This window comes from Staurois parvus, unplaced genomic scaffold, assembly GCF_062004578.1.
Source record: "Staurois parvus isolate SC_StPar_1 unplaced genomic scaffold, SC_StPar_1.0 ptg000929l, whole genome shotgun sequence".
Taxonomy (NCBI): Eukaryota; Metazoa; Chordata; class Amphibia; order Anura; family Ranidae; genus Staurois; species Staurois parvus.
In genome coordinates this window covers 208908-229436 of record NW_028318725.1, presented here as the reverse complement: position 1 = coordinate 229436, position 20529 = coordinate 208908, and the positions used below count along the sequence as shown (strand labels likewise).

The 20529-nt window shown below is 42.2% G+C and overlaps 1 protein-coding gene across 1 annotated transcript in view; it reads left to right on the top strand.

The window, feature by feature from the left end:
- Positions 1-18674, top strand: part of PUM3 (pumilio RNA binding family member 3) — a 119278-nt gene extending 100604 nt beyond the window's left edge. The window contains exons 16-18 of the mRNA XM_089656695.1: positions 6525-6612; positions 9305-9395; positions 18416-18674. Coding sequence (XP_089512821.1) covers positions 6525-6612; positions 9305-9395; positions 18416-18548 — 312 coding nt within the window. The 3' untranslated portion in view covers positions 18549-18674. The remainder of the gene's footprint in view (positions 1-6524; positions 6613-9304; positions 9396-18415) is intronic.
- The last annotated feature ends 1855 nt before the right edge of the window (positions 18675-20529 follow it).

Sequence of the window (20529 nt, the reverse complement as noted above, 5' to 3'; positions counted from 1 at the left end):
ATTTTGTTTTTTTAATTCTACCGTAGACACACTGTCACTAACTGACCTTGATACTAATTTTAAAAAATGCTAATTTTTTGTTTAACTTGTTGCCGACCGCAGATAGCCGAATGACGGCTGCACTACGGCCGGCCAGTTCTGAGTGGACGTCATATGACGTCCCCCCAGAACGCGCTCTCCTGGGGCGCGCACCCGGCGATCTCCGTGATCTCTGTGTCCTACGGACACAGCTGATCACATGATGTGGTAAAAGGCCAATCACAGCGGCCTTTTACCACCTGATCAGCGGTGTCCAATGACACGCTGATCAGAGGGAAATGCAAGTGCCGGTTCTCGGCTGCACTTTCCTCACGCTGTCAGATCGTGAGGAAAGTACTGCCGAGAACCGGCAGTTGTCAGAGCGGGGATCGGCACCGATCATCAGGGCACTGATGATCAGTGCCCTGATGATCGGTGCCCAGCAGTGCCACCCGCATGTTCCGCCCACCTGTGCCCTGCAGTGCGCCCACTAGCTCCGCCCACCTGTGCCCAGCAGTGCACCCACCTGTGCCCAGCAGTGCACCCACCTGTGCCACTCTGCAATTTCACACACCTGTGCCCAGAAGTGCCACCTACCTGTGCCCAGCAGTGCCACCCACCTGTGCCTGCCCACCAGTGCCACCCACCTGTGCCCACCCACCAGTTCTGCCCACCAGTGCCACCCACCAGTGCAGCCCAGCAGTGCTGCCAGTCAGTGCCACCAGTCAGTGCCCAGCGGTTGTGCCAGTCAGTGCCGCCAGTCAGTGCCCAGCAGTGATGTCAGTCAGTGCCGTCTATCAGTACCCATCATTAGTGTCACCTATCAGTGCCGCCTATCAGTGCTGCATATTAGTGCCGCCTATCCGTGACACCTCATTAGTGCTGTCTATCAGTGCCGGCTATCCGTGCCACCTCATTAGTACTGCCTATCAGTGCCCTTTAGTGCTGCCTATCAGTGGCCATCAGTGCTGCCTCATCAACGCACATCAGTGAAGGAGAAAAATTACCTGTTTGAAAAATTTTATAATAGAAACAAAGAAACTTTTTTTTTTTTTCAAATTTTTGGCAATTTTTTATTTATAGCGCAAAAAGTAAAGCGCCCAGTGGCGATTAAATACCACCAAAAGAAAGCTCTATTTGTGAGAAAAAAATGATCAAAAGTTCATATGGGTACAATGTTGCATGACCGCGCAATTGTCAATCAAAGTGCGGCAGCGCTGAAAGCTGAAAATTGGCCTGGTAAATAAGGGGGTATAAGTGCCTGGTAGGCAAGTGGTTAACTACTACCTAAAATATACTGACCTTGTCACGAACACTGACCTAGATTAATCCCCGAATAGACTGCTGAGGAAAACTTTATCTATATTTTTACTATTTTTTTCTCTTCTATAAACATTCTCAGTACATTTCTTTTGCATTAACAGTTTTATTAGGTTGCTGGAACTGGTTTATTCACAGCAGCTGTCTAGGTCTGCTAATTCTTGGTGTGTTTTTGGTGGCCGTACCTGGACACAACTGGACTGAAGATTGCGGGGCTTGCTGTTTTACAGCACCAGAGCTGTGTTACCGTGTCTGACGTAAACCAGTGTCTGTAGACTGTAATTAAAGGATAAGTTCACCTTTTGCACAAAAATTATAAATGCACATTTTTATGCAGGTAAAAAAAAGTGCATTTATTATTTTTGTCTGCAGGAGCCTGTAAAGCATTGCATCAGCAATCCATAGATTGCTGGTGCCATGCAGGTCTCCTGCAGATCTGTCAGTATACAGTATATCTGCTTGCCGTACCAGATGTACGAGCAAGCAGATATACTGACAGGAAGATTCAGTGAACTACCATGGCGCTCCACAGCACCGTGATAGTTCATTGAAAACTACAAGCTAAGGCTGTCAGGACTTGCCGTTCATTAATTAACGGAACTCTTGTGAATGAATGATGCAGCTGTGTGGGCAGGGCCCCGCAAGGCCGTGCTGTTTTCTAATTTGACAGATAATACAGGGGAACGTCTCCCTGTACTTCTGACACAATGGGTGGGGGAGAGGGCAGCAGGCGGCGGCTACAGCATTGGGAACATGTTACATGTTCCATCCTAAAAACAGGTGGAACATGTAACATATTCCCAAAGGCGAACTTTATCCTTCAAAGCAGAGTTCCAGTCACATTGTAAAAAAATAAGTCAACAACTACAAAAATTGTAGCTCCTGACTTTTAAAAAAACAGCCACTCACCTGTCTCTCAATTTCGCAGTGTCCTCCCCGCAGACTGTTTAACCAGGCGTCCGGTGTTCCTGCACAGTAGAGAAATACAAAGCAGCATGTTTTCCCTAGTAAAACACACACAGCACACATTGTTAACCATCACACAGTTAATCCTTTGATCGCACCAGATGTTAACCCCTTCCTGCCCAGTGTCATTAGTACAGTGTCAGTGCTTTTTATTAGCACTGATCACTGTATTAGTGTCATTGGGATGTCAGTGGCAGTTATTCAGTTCCCCTCCAGTGTCAGAATGCCCACCACAGTCCCGCTAGAAGTCGCTGATCGTCGCAATTACTAGTGTAATAAAAATAAAAATTCCAGTATATATATCACAATTTGTAGACGCTATAACTTTCACGCAAACCAATTCATTTACATGCATAGGGATTTTTTTTTTTGCAAAGACATTTTGGCCTAAATTTATGAAGAAATTTTTTGATTTTTTTAATTTTTTTTACTGCATATGTTTTATAGCAAAAAGTCAAAAATATTGTTTTTTTTTTTTCAAAATTGTTGGTCTTTTTTCGTTTATAGCGCAAAAAAATAAAAAACCGTAGAGGTTATCAAATACCACTGAAAGAAAGCTCAAATTGTGCGGGAAAAAAAGGACATAAATTTCATTTATGTACAGCGTTGTTTGACCACGCATTTGTCAGTTCAAGTAACGCAGCGCTGTAACGCAAAAAAATGGCCTGGTCAGGAGGGGGTAAATCCTCTGGAGGGCAAGTGGTTAAAGGCAAATTTTAAATAAAGGTAATATCTGATCTGTGCATTAATAGTGAAAAGAAAGATCACTTTCTTCCTCTTCTCGCTGTCCCTTGCTAGGTTGTAGGCTTCTCCTCCTCCTTTGGGTGCCTTATGTAACAAGCCAGGTGCTAAGGGAGGCATCCATGGGCCTCAAGCTAGGATGTGCACATCCATAGACACACAGCATGGCTAAACCATGTCTGTGTCTCCTCACAGGAGTTTGACAGTAGCAGGAGCCTATAGCTCCACTGTCCTCTGCTTCTCCCGTGAAACCAGGAAGTGAGGGGAGTGATGGTGGAGCCAGAAACACCGCTGCAGAGGTGACACGGAGCCAGGTAAATGTTTAGAGATGCGGGGCAGGATAGGTAGTGTGGCATTTTTTATCTTAATGCAGAGAATGCATTAAAGTAGAAAAACATTTAGAATTTAATACTACTTTTAACTTGCTTCGTACTATCCTCCGGTACTTGCTCCTTATCCCTGAGTTTGCAGACTCTGGATTTTGGACTATGCTGGTTTATGGATAGGAAGAGAATTCTCCCCTCTCCTTTTACTTCATGTTAAAACTATTTCTATCTGGATGTATGAGTCAGTCTTTACATTAAAGTGGTTGTAAACATATAACATATAACCAGTGAAGTGACTAGCCTCAGATGATACACAGAGATAAAACAAATCTTCCTACATAAGTTGTACCTGTTTATCTTTAGTCTTCATCTCTCTACAGCTGTTCAGAGTGCAGAATTTATATAGCTTGTTTGAGCTTTCAGAAAGTGGGGAGTGGAAATTACACTCCACAGAGCTGAGAGCTGACTGGAGGAAAGGGACACACCCCCTTCACACAGCTTACAGGAACAGAGCTGAGTCTGTCAAGCACAGGCTGTGTGCTGGAGATTCCTCCCCTGTCACCTTTTTACTTCTTGGTGTCAGGAAAACTTGTCAAATGGCTCCTGCAGATAGCAGAGGAACAAGGCAACAGACAAAAAATGACACTTAGTGCTGTATATTGAGACAAGTACTGTACACATTATAGAGAGATATGCTTTGTTTATATTTCATGTCTGAGGTTTACAACCAGTTTATCTCTCCTTGTACTTTATTTGCATATGCACAACCGTTCTTTTAAGAAGCATCTTAATATTCAGGTTTCCCATCTGTTTCCTTACACCAGATGGCATTAGTGATTTTGTAGTATGTACACTATGCTGTGCAGGACTTTTGTCTCCGGGTCCCTGCACCAGAACTTCCCTCCTTATACTGAGAGGGTTTTGTTCTCTACTGCAACTATTTTATTCCTTTCAGGGAAATATCCATTTTGTTCTGTACTTCCCTGGAAGATCAACAGACACAGCCCTATCTTACTGAAATAGAGTTCCCCTAGCTGGTAACCTGCTTATCTAGAGGTTCTATTTCATTATGAACTGTTGTGACTTGTCATACCTCGGTGCCTGCTATTCTCCACCCCTTCCTTTAAAGGTGACTTTGTACTTCACCCCTCTTTGGGGAGAAGCATGTCTCCCTCCCTCTCTCCCTTTATATTCCTCTTGAGAGGGTTATTTCGTTTTGAATTGCCATTTCCCTGCATTCAGGGGTTAAGAGCACGCAACACTTAGCTGTTTGCTGGTTGATCCTTGTTTAAAACATATTTGTTTGTCCAACCCTGAAGGTCAGTGATTTCACCTCCTAGGCTTTGGCCTTTATCTTACAAACATTCTTGTTTTTTTTGTTGACTACTTTTTGTTCTTGGTCTAAGTTTTCTCTCATCTGTTGTCTCCTTATGATGATTGCTGGGTTCTCCTACACTTTTTGTTGATGCCCATTGTCCTTTCAATTAAGTCTCTCCCTAGTGCTGCTACATAAACTTTTTGGAACACCAGATTAATTTTTGATGCCTTTCCTTATAGTAGCACTTTCCATATTGATTCTCCATGTTTTCACTGGCCCATCAGCCGATCATTCCTTCTGATACTCCTCTAGTAAGATTTTATTATCCATTGGATTTCTCAGTGGCCCACTCCTTGGTTGCTTTGTTTTTGCACTTGCCACATGTGTATAATTTACTATATTCCTGTTCTCCCCAACACTCCCCCCCCAGTGGACGATAAAGAATATATGATTTTTGTACTTCATGTCAAAATGTTTTTTGGAGTCCTTTGATGGACACAGGTCCCATGCCTATGTGTCTGGTTCTCTGACCTGCTTGCTCACAAAACTAAGGCTTGACTGTTAGAGCCAGGTTTATGGTGAACGAGCCTTAAACAGTTTCTTTTGTTTGCCTCTGTACTCCTTCTAAAGGCAGTTGCATATAGCCCACATGTCTATGATTTACTATATCCCTGTGTCTCTGGATGGCCTCCATTATGGTAAGTGCAAAAATTGTACTTCGTTTTTAATATTGTGGTTTGTGTACCTGGCTCTTTGAGGCATAAATGGTTAGGAGTATCAGCATTAGTTTATTTCCCACAGCCACAAACCAGAGGTAAACCTGCCCTGAAAGCTTCAGTCTTATTGGCAGCTGTGGATACTGTCTTTAATGCTTATTATTGACACTTTAAGGCAGCATGCCTTTTTTTTCCCTTCTTAAGAAGTTTTTTGTCATTTCTTTATTCTCTTTTTGCGGCTATGTCATGTTGCCAGTTTAGGCCCTTTTCAGACGGGTTTGATCTGTCAGTGTGATCCTCCTGCTCAGCGGGGGATCTCTCTGCTGATACCTGCTCAGCAGGCAGATGACGGTGTTCTGTACACTCTGCTGCTGCAGAACGGACACAGACACTCCCTGCTGATTTCAATGGGATATTCGGATGGAAACAGACCGCCTGTCCGTTTACACCTGATTGTCATTTGATCCGCTGGATGGATGAGGAACGGATCCCCATCCGTCTATTTTTGGTGTACAGGATCGGGTACCGGTGGTTGTCAGCTGACTACTGGCACCCGCCAGTCCATAAACGTCTATGGATGAACTGACCAGACGGGGACCCCATCGGTCCGCTTGTGTGAAAGGGGCCTTATACAGATAATGGTTAGTGGAGTTCTTGTTTTGAATGTTACTGCATTCACCATGTTAGTGTGTCAACTGCTTTGCCATGCTAGTATGTCAAATACAAACATGTCATAACTTAAAATGATGTACCTTTTTTAGAAGTGCTGGTTAGAGCATTCTGTTTAAAGAAAATACAGGTTGCATGGCCTGCAGATTTCACTATGGTAGCATCATGCATCACATCTAATTAGAATGCTTTTCAGGTTTTATCTCAGTTGGCTTCTTTTCTCTCATTTCGTTCCTATTCTGATCATCCCCCATTGCTGTGGTAGTGAGATTTTCTTTTACACATATAGTTTTCACTATGAGTACTTTTACTGTCTTGTATGAGTATTTTACTATAGACCCATAATATAAGGCTATTTATTCCAAACTATAAATTGGTAGCAGTGTTTGATGTACACTGGGTATTCCACTTGGGATTGAGTTTGATCTTTCTCATTGTGTTTCTTTAAAGCTTCACATTGCAGAACACGCTGCAGGTCACCTAGTGCTGAAATGGTTGTTAAAGCAAGACAAAGACTTAAAAGAACGTGGTAAAGAAGGTAAGATGACGCAGAACGTTTCCGTGTGTTATATTGAATATATAAAGAGAGCAAAAGAAGTGAATTACACCTATAGCCCTTACAGTTGAAGCACACTGTCTATTTTCCAATCTATTTTAGTTTTTAATGGGTAATTTATAATGGAGAATTGTAATAGGATTTGGTCAATTTTATTTGCCATGTTCTAAATGTTTTCATTTGTATATCTGCTTTTATTACATTGTTTAACAAATAGACATTTTATACAGATTTCTTCCATGGTATAGTATTTGTAGCGCATACTGGGTCTTCTAGGTAGAAAGCTGAACGATTTTGGCTCCTTTCCTGTCTTAACCTGATTGAAACTTTATAGTAAACCCCAACTGCACAGAAAGAGACAGGGGCTCATTCTGTTGTGTATTCTTAAGAGCAGATCAAATTACAGCCCTAGTTTCATCCTAAAGGTAAAATGCATTAGCAAGGGTGGTAAATTGATTCCTTCTGGCTGCAGTGATAGCCCTTTCTTTCTCTCTCTCTCCCCCCCCCCGCCCCGCCCTGCCCTTACCTTACCCCGCCTTCCCCCCCCTCGCCCTTTCCCCCCCGCTCGCGTTTCCCCCCCCTCGCCCTTTCCCCCCCCCCCTCGCTCTTTCCCCTTCCTCCTCGCCCTTTCCCCCTCCTCCTCGCCCTTTCCTCCTCGCCCTTCCCCCCCTCGCCCTTCCCCCCCTCGCCCTTCCCCCCCTCGCCCTTCCCCCCCCTCGCCCTTTCCCCCCCCCCCTCGCCCTTCCCTCCCCTCGCCCTTCCCCCCCCCCCTCGCCCTTCCCTCCCCCTCGCCCTTCCCCCCCCTCGCCCTTCCCCCCCCCCTCGCCCTCCCCCCCCTCGCCCCCCCCCCCTCGCCCTCCCCCCCCTCGCCCTTCCCCCCCCCCCTCGCCCTTCCCCCCCCCCTCGCCCTTTCTTCCCCCCTCGCCCTTTCCCCCCCCCTCGCTCTTTCCCCCACCTCCCTCTCTCTTTCCCCCTCCTCCCTCTCTCTCCCCCACCTCCCTCTCTCTCTCTTGCCCTTTCCCCCCCTCACTCTTTTTTTTCTTTCTCTCTCTCAATATCTGCCCTCCCCCTCTCTCTCTCTACACCCCTCCCTCTTCCCCCCACCTCCTTCCTCTCTCTCCCCCACCTCCTTCCTCTCTCTCCCCCACCTCCTCCCTCTCTACACCCCTCCCTCCTCCCTCTCTCTCCCCCACCTCCTCCCTCTCTACACCCCTCCCTCCTCCCTCTCTCTCCCCCACCTCCTCCCTCTCTACACCCCTCCCTCCTCCCTCTCTACACCCCTCCCTCCCTCTCTCTCCCCTCCTCCCTCTCTACACCCCTCCCTCCCTCTCTCTCCCCTCCTCCCTCTCTACACCCCTCCCTCCTCTCTCTCCCCTCCTCCCTCTCTACACCTCTCCCCTCCTCCCTCTCTCCCCCCCTCCCTCCTCCCCCCTCCCTCCTCCCCCCCTCCCTCCTCCCCCCCTCCCTCCTCCCCCCTCCCTCCTTTCCTCCCCCTCCCCCCTCCCTCCTTTCCCCCCTCCCTCCTCCCCCCTCCCTCCTCCCCCCTCCCTCCTCCCTATCACCTCTCTCCCCCCTCCCTCTCTCCCCCTCCTCCCTCTCTCTCCCCCTCCTCTCTCTCTCTCCCCCTCCCCCCTCCTCCCTCTCTCTCCCCCTCCTCCCTCTCTCTCCCCCTCCTCCCTCTCTCTCCCCCTCCTCCCTCTCCCCCCCTCCCTCCCTCTCTCCCCCTCCTCCCTCTCTCTCCCCCTCCTCCCTCTCTCTCCCCCTCCTCCCTCTCTCTCCCCCTCCTCCCTCTCTCTCCCCCTCCCTCCCTCTCCCCCCCTCCCTCCCTCTCTCTCCCCCCTCCTCCCTCTCTCTCCCCCCTCCCTCCCTCTCTCTCCCCCTCCTCCCTCTCTCTCCCCCTCCTCCCTCTCTCTCCCCCTCCTCCCTCTCTCTCCCCCTCCTCCCTCTCTCTCCCCCTCTCTCCCCTCCTCCCTCTCTCCCCCCTCCTTTTCCCTAGGAGGCTAGAGGAAAGGTGGAGTTGAATTAGTTATCACTTAATCCACATAAAGAAAGGATAGAAAGCAAGATTTGTGTAAGAATATTTCTATGTTTGCTTTACTTTTAATGGTTAACACCTAACTTTGCAATTCTTTCAAAGTCAGATTTGCAATGATAGTGCATGTCGTAACTATAATATCAATGCATTTATCTGCTACTAGAAACACACACTGAACAGGTTGCAAATATGGAAGGGTCACTACTTGTTTTTTATGTATAACTGCTTGTTTGGACAGAAAAGTCTTGTTATACCATAAGGGAAAGGAACCAGTAAGTCCAGTTTAATTTCCCACTGGCACTTTTAAGGAGACAGGGTTTTTTTAAAAAATATGCTAAAAGTAACTATTGTGTGCGTTTCTTTTTTCTTTCTTCTTTCATCTGGTTAAGCTTTTTAGTGTATGCTATAATGTTGTTTTGCCTCAGCCTGCCCACTGTAGTCCTCGTGTGTTATTCACACCCCAATATTGTGCTGGAGATTTAGTATTTATATATTTATTTTGGCCTTAACAAGATTGGTTGCTTGTTCTGCAGACAGTAACTAATATTATATTTGAACCCTTCTATTTTATGTTTTATATCAGAGGATCTGTAAGTGAAGAAATATACAAGTACTGATCTGATTTTCCCTCCTCCACAGGTTGCTTTGCTAGAACATTAGTAGATTGTGTGGGCCTCAAGAAACTGAGTAGTTGGGCACAAGTAAATAGAGGGGCCATAGTACTTTGCTGGTAAGAAAAACAATTGTTTACAAAATCTTATACATTTTTATACTTTTTTTATTCTTACATCTGAGGATATGCATAAACTGGCTATACGCTATACATTAGGGTTGTGCTGTCCCCTTTAGATTTACCAAAACCACAAACTATAGAGCCTACCTTAACAGTCCATATACACCTGGACCACTACAGTGCATTAAACCCATTTGTGGTCTGCCCAGCACACCACAATGAACCAAAAATTAATCAGGCTTCATTTTCTGCAGCACCTGTCAGTGCATTTCCACTCATTGGGTGCCGATGATGTGGTGTGAAAATACCCTAACAGTCCATGGAATTTCTATCTATTAGGGTAGGTCCTTGTACTTAGATGGTTGTTGGTAGATACAAAAGAAACTGTAACCTGTTTGGCCAGATTTAGAAACCATATTGACTATTAGAAAAAAGGTGTGCGTCTCTATGGCAAAATATATACAGGAATAAAATCATAGACAAAGACTGCATATTATTAATCTGAGTGAAAGTTAGCAGATCATTTTTTAATAATGTGGTTATCACTGTGTGTAAAGACATTATCATACCTAAATATGCTTATGCACCTGTACGTTTGGTTATTGCATCACTTCCCTAGTATTAAAGGAACACCCCTGAGAAAAAGTTCTGGGACTTTTTAGGTGCTACAACTGATATGACACATACTGCATTGTATTATAAAACAAATTTTTTACTGTTACAAAAAGTTTGGTTCATATCTCTAATTTCTGCAAAATAACAGTTAATTGTCCACAGTAGCAATTTTCATGTACAATACTCCACCAATCAGAAGTTTCCACGTATATTAGTGTGTGTGTGTGTACATATATATACATTTTATTTATTTTTTCAGACACATACACGCAGCAAACAAACACAAATACACAAACATTTTTTTTAATTTTACATGGCTTTATACTGCTGCAATTAAAGAGGGAAATTTAAGAGACCAGTTCCCAGAGTACTTGAATGCTATCAAAGCCCACAAATGGAATGTTTACGTGGATGTAGGTGATATAATAACATGTCTTATGTGTTTTTGGGGTATTCTACAAGTAAAAATTCACAAGCAGAAAACCTCCAATAGGGACTGACAGCGTTGCTAAACATGGTATATAGTTTATAAGTATATAAATCTTATCTCCATTAAAGTGTACCAGCCGTAACATTAACAAAGACAAGCTTTCCATATGTACACTACTGTGCAAACTTTTTAGACAGGTGTGGAAAAAATGCTGTAAATTAAGGATGCTTTCAGAAATAGAAGAGTTAATCGTTTATTTTTGCCAAATAACAAAATGGAAAGTAAATGAACAAAGGATAAAGTCAAATCAATATTTGGTATGACCGCCCTTTGCCTTCAAAACAGTATACATTTTTCTAGGTACACTTACACACAGTTTTTGAAGGAACTCAGCAGGTAGGTTGTTCCAAACATCTTGTAGAACTAACCACAGATCTTCTGTGGATGTAGGCTGCCTCAAATCCTTCTGTCTCTTCATGTAATCTGAGACAAACTCCATGTTGAGATCAGGGCTCTGAAGGGGGCCAGACCATCACTTCCAGGACTCCTTGTTATTCTTTACGCTGAAGATAGTTCTTAATGACATTGGATGTATTTTTGGGGGGGTTGTCCTGCTGCAGAATAAATGTGGGACCGATCACATACTTCCCTGATGTTATGGCATGACGGATAATTATCTGCCCGTATTTGTCAGCATTGAGGACACCATTGATCCTGCCCAAAGCTCCATTTGCAGAAATGTAGCCCCAAAAACGCAAGGAATCAGATTTTGACTCATCAGTCTAGAGCACCTGCTGCTATTTTTCTGCACCCCAGTTCCTATGACTTAGCCTTGTTGTCGGAGGTATGGCTTTTTTGGACAAAATTCTTTCATGCAGACCACTTCTGGCCAGACTTCTCCAGACAGTAGGTGAGTGTACCTGGGTCCTACGGGTTTCTGCCAATTCTGTGCTGATGGCACTGCTGGTCATCTGGTGTTGAAGAGAAGTAAGGATGATGGGTATTTCACCTGCTGCTTTAATTTTCCTTGTCTGACCACAGCATTTGTGGTCCTCAATGTTGCCCATTTCTTTGTGCTTCTTCAAAAGAGCTTGAAACCTGATTTTGCTTTGAAATCTTTGCCTTGGAGAAACCTTGCTGATGCAGTATAACTATCTTCTGATGCAATATAACTATCTTCTGATGCAATATAACTATCTTCTGTCTTGTTGCTGTGTTCAGCCTTGCCATAGTGTATAACCAGTGACATGAAACTGTCCTCCACAACCTCACCTTGGTAGCGGAGTTTGGCTGTTCCTCTCCCAGTTTTAACCATCCTACATAGCTGTTCTGTTTCAGTTAATGACTGTGTTTCAACCTACATATGAAATTGATGATCATTAGCACCTGCTTGGTATAATTGGTTATTCATAACCCTGATTCTAATCTTCCAAAATGTTTTACTTTATGCAAGTAGTCACACAAAAAACTGATTTGATTTCGATTTTTCTTCTGTTCACTCACTTCGCATTTTTGTAAATTGACGATTAAAATACATTTCTTGAAACCGATACGGGTGCCAAAAAAAACCCGCCCCTTCGCCACTGCTGCCACCGGCCGCCGCTCAGTAGTTCTCAGCCTTACCTGAGAAACCATCAATTGATCTCGGCCCTGGGCATATAGATTAGTGAAGGAAAGATGGCCTCCACTCATTTCTATGCTCTTGGAGGACCAGAGTGGTGTCACTTCCTGTTTCAGCCCTTTTTTTTTTTTTTTAAACCACCATATTAATGCTTTTTTTTATCTAGTGCTTTACATTGTAGAGGAGAGATGTGGAGTCTTATTGACCCCATATTGCTCCATAAAGAGGACCTGTCACTAATTATTTCTATCACAAGAGATGCATGCATTCCTTGTGATAGGAATAAAAGTGATTAAAATGTTTTTTAGAGGAGCAGTGAAAAAAGAAAAAAAAAAAAAGAAATTTTTTTTAAAAAGTTTAAAGTGCCCCTGTCCCCCCGTGCTTTCACGTAGTGGTGACCGCATACATAGGCCATGCCCACATATGTAAACGGTGTGTAAATACCACAAACATGAGGTATCGCCACTAACATCAGAGCAAGAGCAATAATTCTCGCACTAGACCTCCTCTATAACGTTACACTGCTAACCTGTAGAGATTTTTAAAGCATCACCCACAGAGATTTTTAGCAGTTTGACGCCATTCCACGAGTGTGCGCAATTTTAAAGCGTGACATGTTGGGTCTATTTCTATCCATCCTCTTTCATATTTAAAAAAAAAATTGGGGGATATAATGTGTTTTTTTTTGTTTTTTTTCAAAAAGTGTATTTTTTTCCAAAAAATATATATTCATTTTTAAAAACTGCGCATTTCGGTTTTCAGCCAAGTGCATTTGGAAGTTTCTGTTTCGGCACCAGAATTTTCATTTCGGTGCACCACTACTGTACAGCATTTCTTCACACCTGCCAAAACCTTTTGTACTGTGTGTGTATATAATATATATATATATATGCACATACATTATAGGTTATTACATTTTCCAACTTGACATCTGTGTGCTGTTATTCCACCTGTACATCAGCTGTTATCATGTGTCATGAACAAGGGCACAAGCCTTGTTAATTCCCTCTTCTTTAGATTGTACTCTTCACCTTTTTCTAATCCTCATTAAGAATGGCTGGCTGGCTGGCTTTTTACAAGGCGATTGACTCCTAAGAGAAACCTTTGCAGCTCTGATACTACTGTTAATAAGACCAGTAGCTTGACTTGTAATGAAGCACATCCTGGTAGGAGAGTAATGGTCGTTATTCAGTGATTCAGTCAATGTACTCACCTACTGCTCTTTTTACAGTGTATATGGTTTAGTAATAGGTCATTAGCTTTGCCTCTATTGGCTTTAGTTCTTTGTTTCCTGATTATCACAAATCGATAAACCTGTACACAGTCACTGTCTTTTCTGTTGTTTGGTTTGATCAGAAATTAAAATTTAGTTGTTTTTGACCTTTGCTGAATAGAAGTCCCTTCTTTTTCTGTTCTTCAGACTTTCATCTTTATTTAAAGGTGAATTTTAATATTTTTTTAAACAATACAGTAAACAAAAGCAGTATGTGACCACTCAGTAAATGATAGGAAATTGGACTGTGCATCATAAGCACATCATGCAGTAGTCTGTACAAGCGTTGAATTTACAAATACTCTATCCACTTTGGTGGATAAAATATAGTACACTTTTTAGCCAGAGCAATCACATTAATTGACATGTAATCCACATATGAGACAACAAAGCTATATATTAAACCTAAAACAGTATCTTAATTGTTTAGATTTCTGCTTGCATGCATACAAACATAATCTTTACAGACTGAGCAATGTTGAATTAAGAAGTATTTTTTTCCAGAGGTACAGTATTTTGTGTGTCCAGCCAGGGGAAACAGAGTTTCATAAATGTGGGTAGCCACATGCCTCATTTGTTTGTAAAGTGGGAGTACTTGGTTGACTGGCCTTATACAATAATTGAGGGTAAGATGATTTCCAAGTAATAACTTTTCTTTGCTTAAGAAAGGTGAAGAATGATTTTAGCGCCGTTAGGCATGTCATATGAAAGTCGTATGAAAATATTTTCCTGCAGGCATTTAGGAAAAGTAAATTTTTTTAATAATTTTTAGGGTATATAATATTTACAGTGCAAATATTTTAATTCACTTTATCTTTAAAGAATAGAACAGAAGTGATCTTTGTTCCCAGTATATTTTGTAAGGCATCCTCGAACAGATCTGCTAGATCCCCTTGCCAATGTGCTTTTTGTTATAGCATGTATGTTCATTTTAGAATGCAACAAAACTGAGTAATATGTTGACATCCGCTTTTGGTGCCCTGGCTGGAGAAGTAATTTCTCCAATTTAGAAGTGCTAACATTAACTCCAGCAGTGGCATGTCTAATTTGTAAGTCACAAAATTATGCAGGGTTGGGTATCGCGTAATCTCTTTGAAAGTATAAGAAGAATTGAAAGGTTACTGCAGAATGCTAATGACATGAATAATTGTGAACTTACTGTATGTAAAGTGTAGTTTCCCTATGAAAAACAATAAGGGATAAAATGTTTATTTCCACTGATACTAATGTATTTAACCAGTTGTGGACATTAGGTGCACTACATACACCCCTAAGCATGCCCTGTCGGTCACCCCTTGCTTGTGATCATTCCACAGTTTTTACCTATAATTGCCAGCTGTCAAAATTACAGCTGGGACTTACTGTGTAACACTGTGAGAACTTTTTAGAAGTGTGACTCAGAGATACAAAGCAACTTTAAATAAAGTTTAAAAAATTGAATAAAATGTATTCATATTTAACGCTTAACAGCTAGTTCTCTCCAATCAACCCTAATTAATTCCTTCCCTCGCTAACTTTCCTTAGCCTTTTTTTCTTTTATTTTCTAAAACATTAATATTTTGCTTTTTTACTTATTTGCTTTAATAATTTTTAGTGTTGAATTTAAAAGATATGCAAAAGCTGAGTGTGCTTATGAGCCAGGTGGCTTTGCATTTTCCAGATGATGGATTTCTGTGGAAGTTAGAGAAGTTCCCCTGTGTGGGAAATCATTTGTTTGTGAACTTTTGCTTTCTTTTAAATAAAAGTGGTCTACCAAGCGCTTAAAAATAGGAAGGCTTTCCACAAGATTTAGGAGTGTGTCTATGGGAATGTTTGACCATTCTTCCAGAAGCACATTTGTGAGTTTAGGCACTGATGTCAGTCAAGAAGGCCTGGCTTGCAGTCTCCACTGTAATTCTTCCCAAAGGTGTTCTATCGGATTGAGGTCAGGACTCTGTCCAGGCCAGTCAAGTTCCTCCACCCCAAACTCGCTCATGCAAGTCTTTATGGACCTTCCTTTGTGCACTGGTGCACAGTCATGTTGGAACAGGAAGAGTCCATCCCCAAACTGTTTCCACAAAGTTGGGATGCAGCTGCTTGGCCATGGAAACCCATTCCATGAGGCTCTCTACGCACTGTTGTGTTAATCTGAAGGACACATGAAGATTGGAGGTCTTTTAGCTATTGACTCTGCACACAGTTGGTGACTTCTGTGCGCTTCAGCATGCGCTGGCCCCGTTACGTGGCCTACCACTTCGTGGCTGAGTTGCTGCTGTTCCCAGTTGCTTCCACTTTGTTATAACACCACTAACAGCTGACCATGGAATATTTAGTAGCAAGGAAATTTCACGGATTGACTTATTGCACAGGTGGCAACCTATCACGGTACCACGCTTGAATTCACTGAGCTCCTGAGAGCGACCCATTCTCTCACAAATGTTTGTAGAAGCAGCCTGCATGCCTAGGTGCTTGATTTTTTACACCTGTGGCCATGGAGGTGATTGGAACATGGGAATCCAATGATTTGGAGAGGTGTTTCAATACTTTTTGCAATATAATGTGTGTGTGTGTGTGTGTGTGTGTGTGTGTGTGTGTGTGTCTGTGTCTGTGTGTGTGTGTCCGTACTTTTAAATAATTTCATTGTGTTTTAGTGCACAGTCCCTTTGGAAGTCAGAAATCCAGCCTTCTTTGTTCTGTGAGGAGCCCTCTATTCCCCTCATATCCTGTTCATAAGACCAGTGGCCTCTGTGCCCTCTATCCCCTTGCCACCGGTCTTGTACATTCCCCCCTGTAGTAAAGTGAGTGGTGAGGTGATCACCATTTCCTGCAGAGGGTGGACACAAGGGTTTCAAACTCCTGGTCTGATCCACCTACTGTGCAGCATAGGCCAGGAGTTTGATTTATTCCATACACATATTCATCCCATGCACACCCACAGTCCCACCCATTCAGACTGTGGGTAGATTGGACCAGACGTCTGAGACTATCTAGTCCACCCACTTCATCAAGAGCTGTGTATGGGATGAATCAGACTCTTGGCTTGTCCATCTATCTATGCTGTACAGTGGGTGGATCAAACCAGGATTCTTAGACTCTCTGGTCCGCCCACTGTACAGCATAGGTAGATGGACAAGCCAGGAGTCTAATCCCATACACACCCACAAATCTGCCCACATTGCCACCTCTAAATCCCAGGGCATGATGGTATTTGTAGTCTTAGTATGTGGTGAAAAACAGTAATAGGAAGTGATGTTGCCACTTTAGAGATCCCTCTTTCTCGAAGCCAGGGATAGAGAAAATTGTGTAAAGAGATGATGTCACTGATTTTTTAAAACTGAGTTTTGTATAGGAGTATAATATGTAGAGCCTGCAACTCGTTCTCCAGATAAAAGTACTTTATTCATAAATGGTACAGTGTGCAAGTTACAAGTGGCTTATGAATTTGGTCTTTTTACCTAAACGCGTAAGCTGCTGTAACTTGTACACTGTTCCATTTATGAATAAAGTATTTTTATCGGGAGAACGAGTTGACAGCTTTTCATCTTATACTGCTATGCTGTTCAAAGTGCCAGGAAGACACTGTGAGCTTTGGAGCACCGTTGGTCTACCTCCAGGGGAATTCTACCTAGGCGTATATTTTTGTTTGTGAGTTTTGTATTCAGCTTGCAATTTTATTCCAACTCACATTCGCAGTTTTGCTTAACTAACTACACAGGGCTAATGTACAAATTGTAACACTATCCCAGAGTTGTTCGTTAACCACTTGCCTACCGGGAACTTTTTCCCCCTCCTTGCCCATGCCAATTTTCAGCTTTCAGCGCTGTTGCACTTTGAATGACAATTGCGCGGTCATACAACACTGTACCCATAGGACATTTTTATATTTTTTTCCACACAAATAGAGCTTTCTTTTGGGAGTATTTAATCACCACTGGGTTTTTTATTTTTTGCACTATAAACAAAAAGAATAGCAAAACTTTTTAAGAAAAAAAATGTTTTTCTTTGTTAGTATTATAACATTTTGCAAACAGGTACATTTTCTCTTTCACTGATGTACGTTGATGAGGCTGCACTGATAGGCAGTACTGATGGGCACTGATAGGCTGCACTGATGAGGCAGCAGTGGTGGGAATTGATGAGGAGGCACTGATGATGCTGCACTGATGGGCGCTGACTGGCGGCACTGATGGGTGGCACTGCTGGGCACTTTTGGAGCAGCACTGATAATCAGGGCACTTATAATTAGTATCCTTATTATAAGTGCAGATGTCCTTTGTCACACTTGCTGGTTATCGGCAGTACTTTTCTCACGATGTGACAGCGTGAGGAAAGTGCTGCCAATAACCAGCAACTGTATTTACTTTGTGATCAGCTGTGTCATTGGACACAGCTGATCACGTGGCTAAAGGCTGCTGTAATTGGCCTTTTACCTTGTCATGTTATCAGCTGTGTCCGTAGGCTGGGGGGGCGTTCTAGGAAGCCATATGACGCCCTCCCAGAACTGGACAACTGCGCTATAGCCGTCTTTCAGCTATAGCGCAGTTGTAAAGTGGTTAAGTAATGAAAACATTATCACTGGAAAAAAACAGGCCCATAGCTGAAATATTAAAATTTCTCTGCATCATAAGGAGTATAAAGGTTTGAGAGCTGAAGTGGTTAAATAGACACTCATAAATTTGGCAAGGCTTTTCACTGACATAAAAATGCATGAATTTGTTTCTGAGCTTAAATTGGGAAGCTGAACAATTTTTAAATTGTATATATTTTACATAATTTATTCCATCAAGTCTTCAAAAAGACAGCATAGGGATACAAAAGCAGTATGTTGACGCATTTCACATGAAATTGTGCTTTATCATAATGATATATACAGTATATGGATAATGGATGTAATTACATATTACAACAATACGATTGGTCAGTGGTAAAATACGGATTAACAATACCATTACAGTGTTCCTGTATAACAAATGTAACAAAAAATTTAAAGTTTGCTGTTCATTATTTCCATAAGTGTGAGTCATGTATGGTTCATTTGATCTATGTATTATGATGTATATTTTTAAGTCTATATATTGTCTTATTTTCTCTTGTTTTAGCCTTCTTCAGAGTTCAGATGAGGACGTTGCCACTGAAGTGAAAAACGGACTCAAAGGCCTTGTGGATAAAGCAGAAGACTCTAAAAACTCAAAGGCAATCAAGACCCTGATAGAAAGCTTAAATTCTCCCTAGATTTGGTGCTTCTTTCTGCTGTTTAGCTGAATAGTTGCCGGTGTAAAAGCTGTACACATGATGCTAATGACTGAAGAGAACTGCCAAAAAGTTTTATATTTATAAATAAAGCCTCCTTTATCTTTATGGTTTGGTGTTTCTTACCTTCTTAAAGCAGCTATACACAGCAGCTACATCCAGGGCTACACATCAGCAGGATTCCACCACATGAAATGTAACCCAGTTTATTTGTGATAGGGAGTTGCACAATGGGGCTGATATAGGCATATGTTGCCTGCTAAGAATCAAATGGCTTCGCCTGGTGGAAGTCCAAAGTAAACAGTGTCAGCCCCAGCTTGGGTTTCTGCTATAGCAGGCAATTTAGCCGAAGGTGGATTTCTGCTCAAGTCGATCACTTTCACTATCACCCATCAAGTTTATTTGGAAATTATATATTGGACTTTACACACAGGAGTCTATTGTGGACTTTTACACCTTTTTTCACATTTATTTATGACGTGTTCGTTTTTTGCGCTTATGCTTCACTTATTCATTTATATTCCTTTTTGACATTTGTTTCACTGATGCTTATTTTTGCACTGGTATATCACATTTTTTTTTTAATTGATCAATATTATACCGGTTCATCCCTTGATTCCATATTTGTTCACATTATTTTTTCCCTTACCATATGCACGGTTCACTTGTATCACTTTGGCACATGTCTTGAGTTTAGGATGTGTTTTCCATTCATGTTTCACTTATGATCGTGCACTTGTGCTATTTGCGGTTCACATGTGTCACGTTTTTGTGGGTTATTTAATTTTTTCCCACCTTTCATAGTTTATTTAGATTTATTTGTCTCAGCACAGTACCATCCCCTTTCATTGCATCCTCACTATCTGGTTTTATAAACCATAGGATTAATATTAGAGTGGCATCGTGGAAGGTTTTTCTTTATCTTACATTTTGTTCATTTGCAGTTTCTTTCCTCTGGTAGCTCAGGCTGAGTGTCAGTTGACAGCCAATAAGCTTGGCCATATAGGCAGTTCAGCCTTAATGGTGGCTTTACAGTTAGAAGCTGGGCTAACAATCAGAGAATACAATTAAATAACAATTGCCAGTTTGCCATTGGAAAATGTTTATAGTCTTTTTTTTTTTTTTTCGCTCGCAGGGACCGTTTTATTTCCCAGAAGGGGATGCTTTCAAAAACTATGAGAAATGCCAGTCTTGATATTTCTATTCTCTCTTCCAGTGGTCTCTTGAGAAAAAGCACACCTGATGCCACATTTGGTGTAGTAACATGAAATATCACTGAATGTACTGCTTAGCACATTTCCTTTTAGCTCATATTAGGCTTTGTGCACATTGGCAGCTCCTAAAGTTAGGAACTTTTGGTGTTTTTTTTTTTTCTTTTTGCAAAAGCTCCTAAATTCAACTAAAAGCCTTATGTGTCCATGTACACATAGGCTTTTAGCAGAGTTTAGGAGCTGCCGTGTTTAGGTTAGGTTAAACCTCCCACACCTGAATGCGGAAGTAATGCATTCAAGATAGGTTTTGACCACCGACAGCATCAAAATGTGGCAAAAAACTACCGCTTTCATGCTGCATATTGCTGCGGCCACAGTCAGGGTAGGCTAGTGTACAGTGGGTATAAAAAAAAGAATCACCCCCTTTTAAAATAATCACATTTTGTTGCTTTTCAGCCTGAAATGAAGACACACCGGTTTTGTTTTTATCCAGCTGTATTTACTCAGTGCAACTTATAACATCCCAAGTGAAACATATAACACCAACGTGTCAGAAAAAGTTTTAATATTCAACAACAGAATTACTGAGTTGGAAAAAGGATCACCCCCTTGTATCAGTATTTTGTTAAACAACCTTTTGCTTTAATTACAGCCTTTTGTCTGTTAGGATGCATCTCTAATAACTTTGCACATCTAGGCTTTGCAATATTTGCCCACTCTTCTTTGCAGAACTTCTCAAGTTCACTTGAATT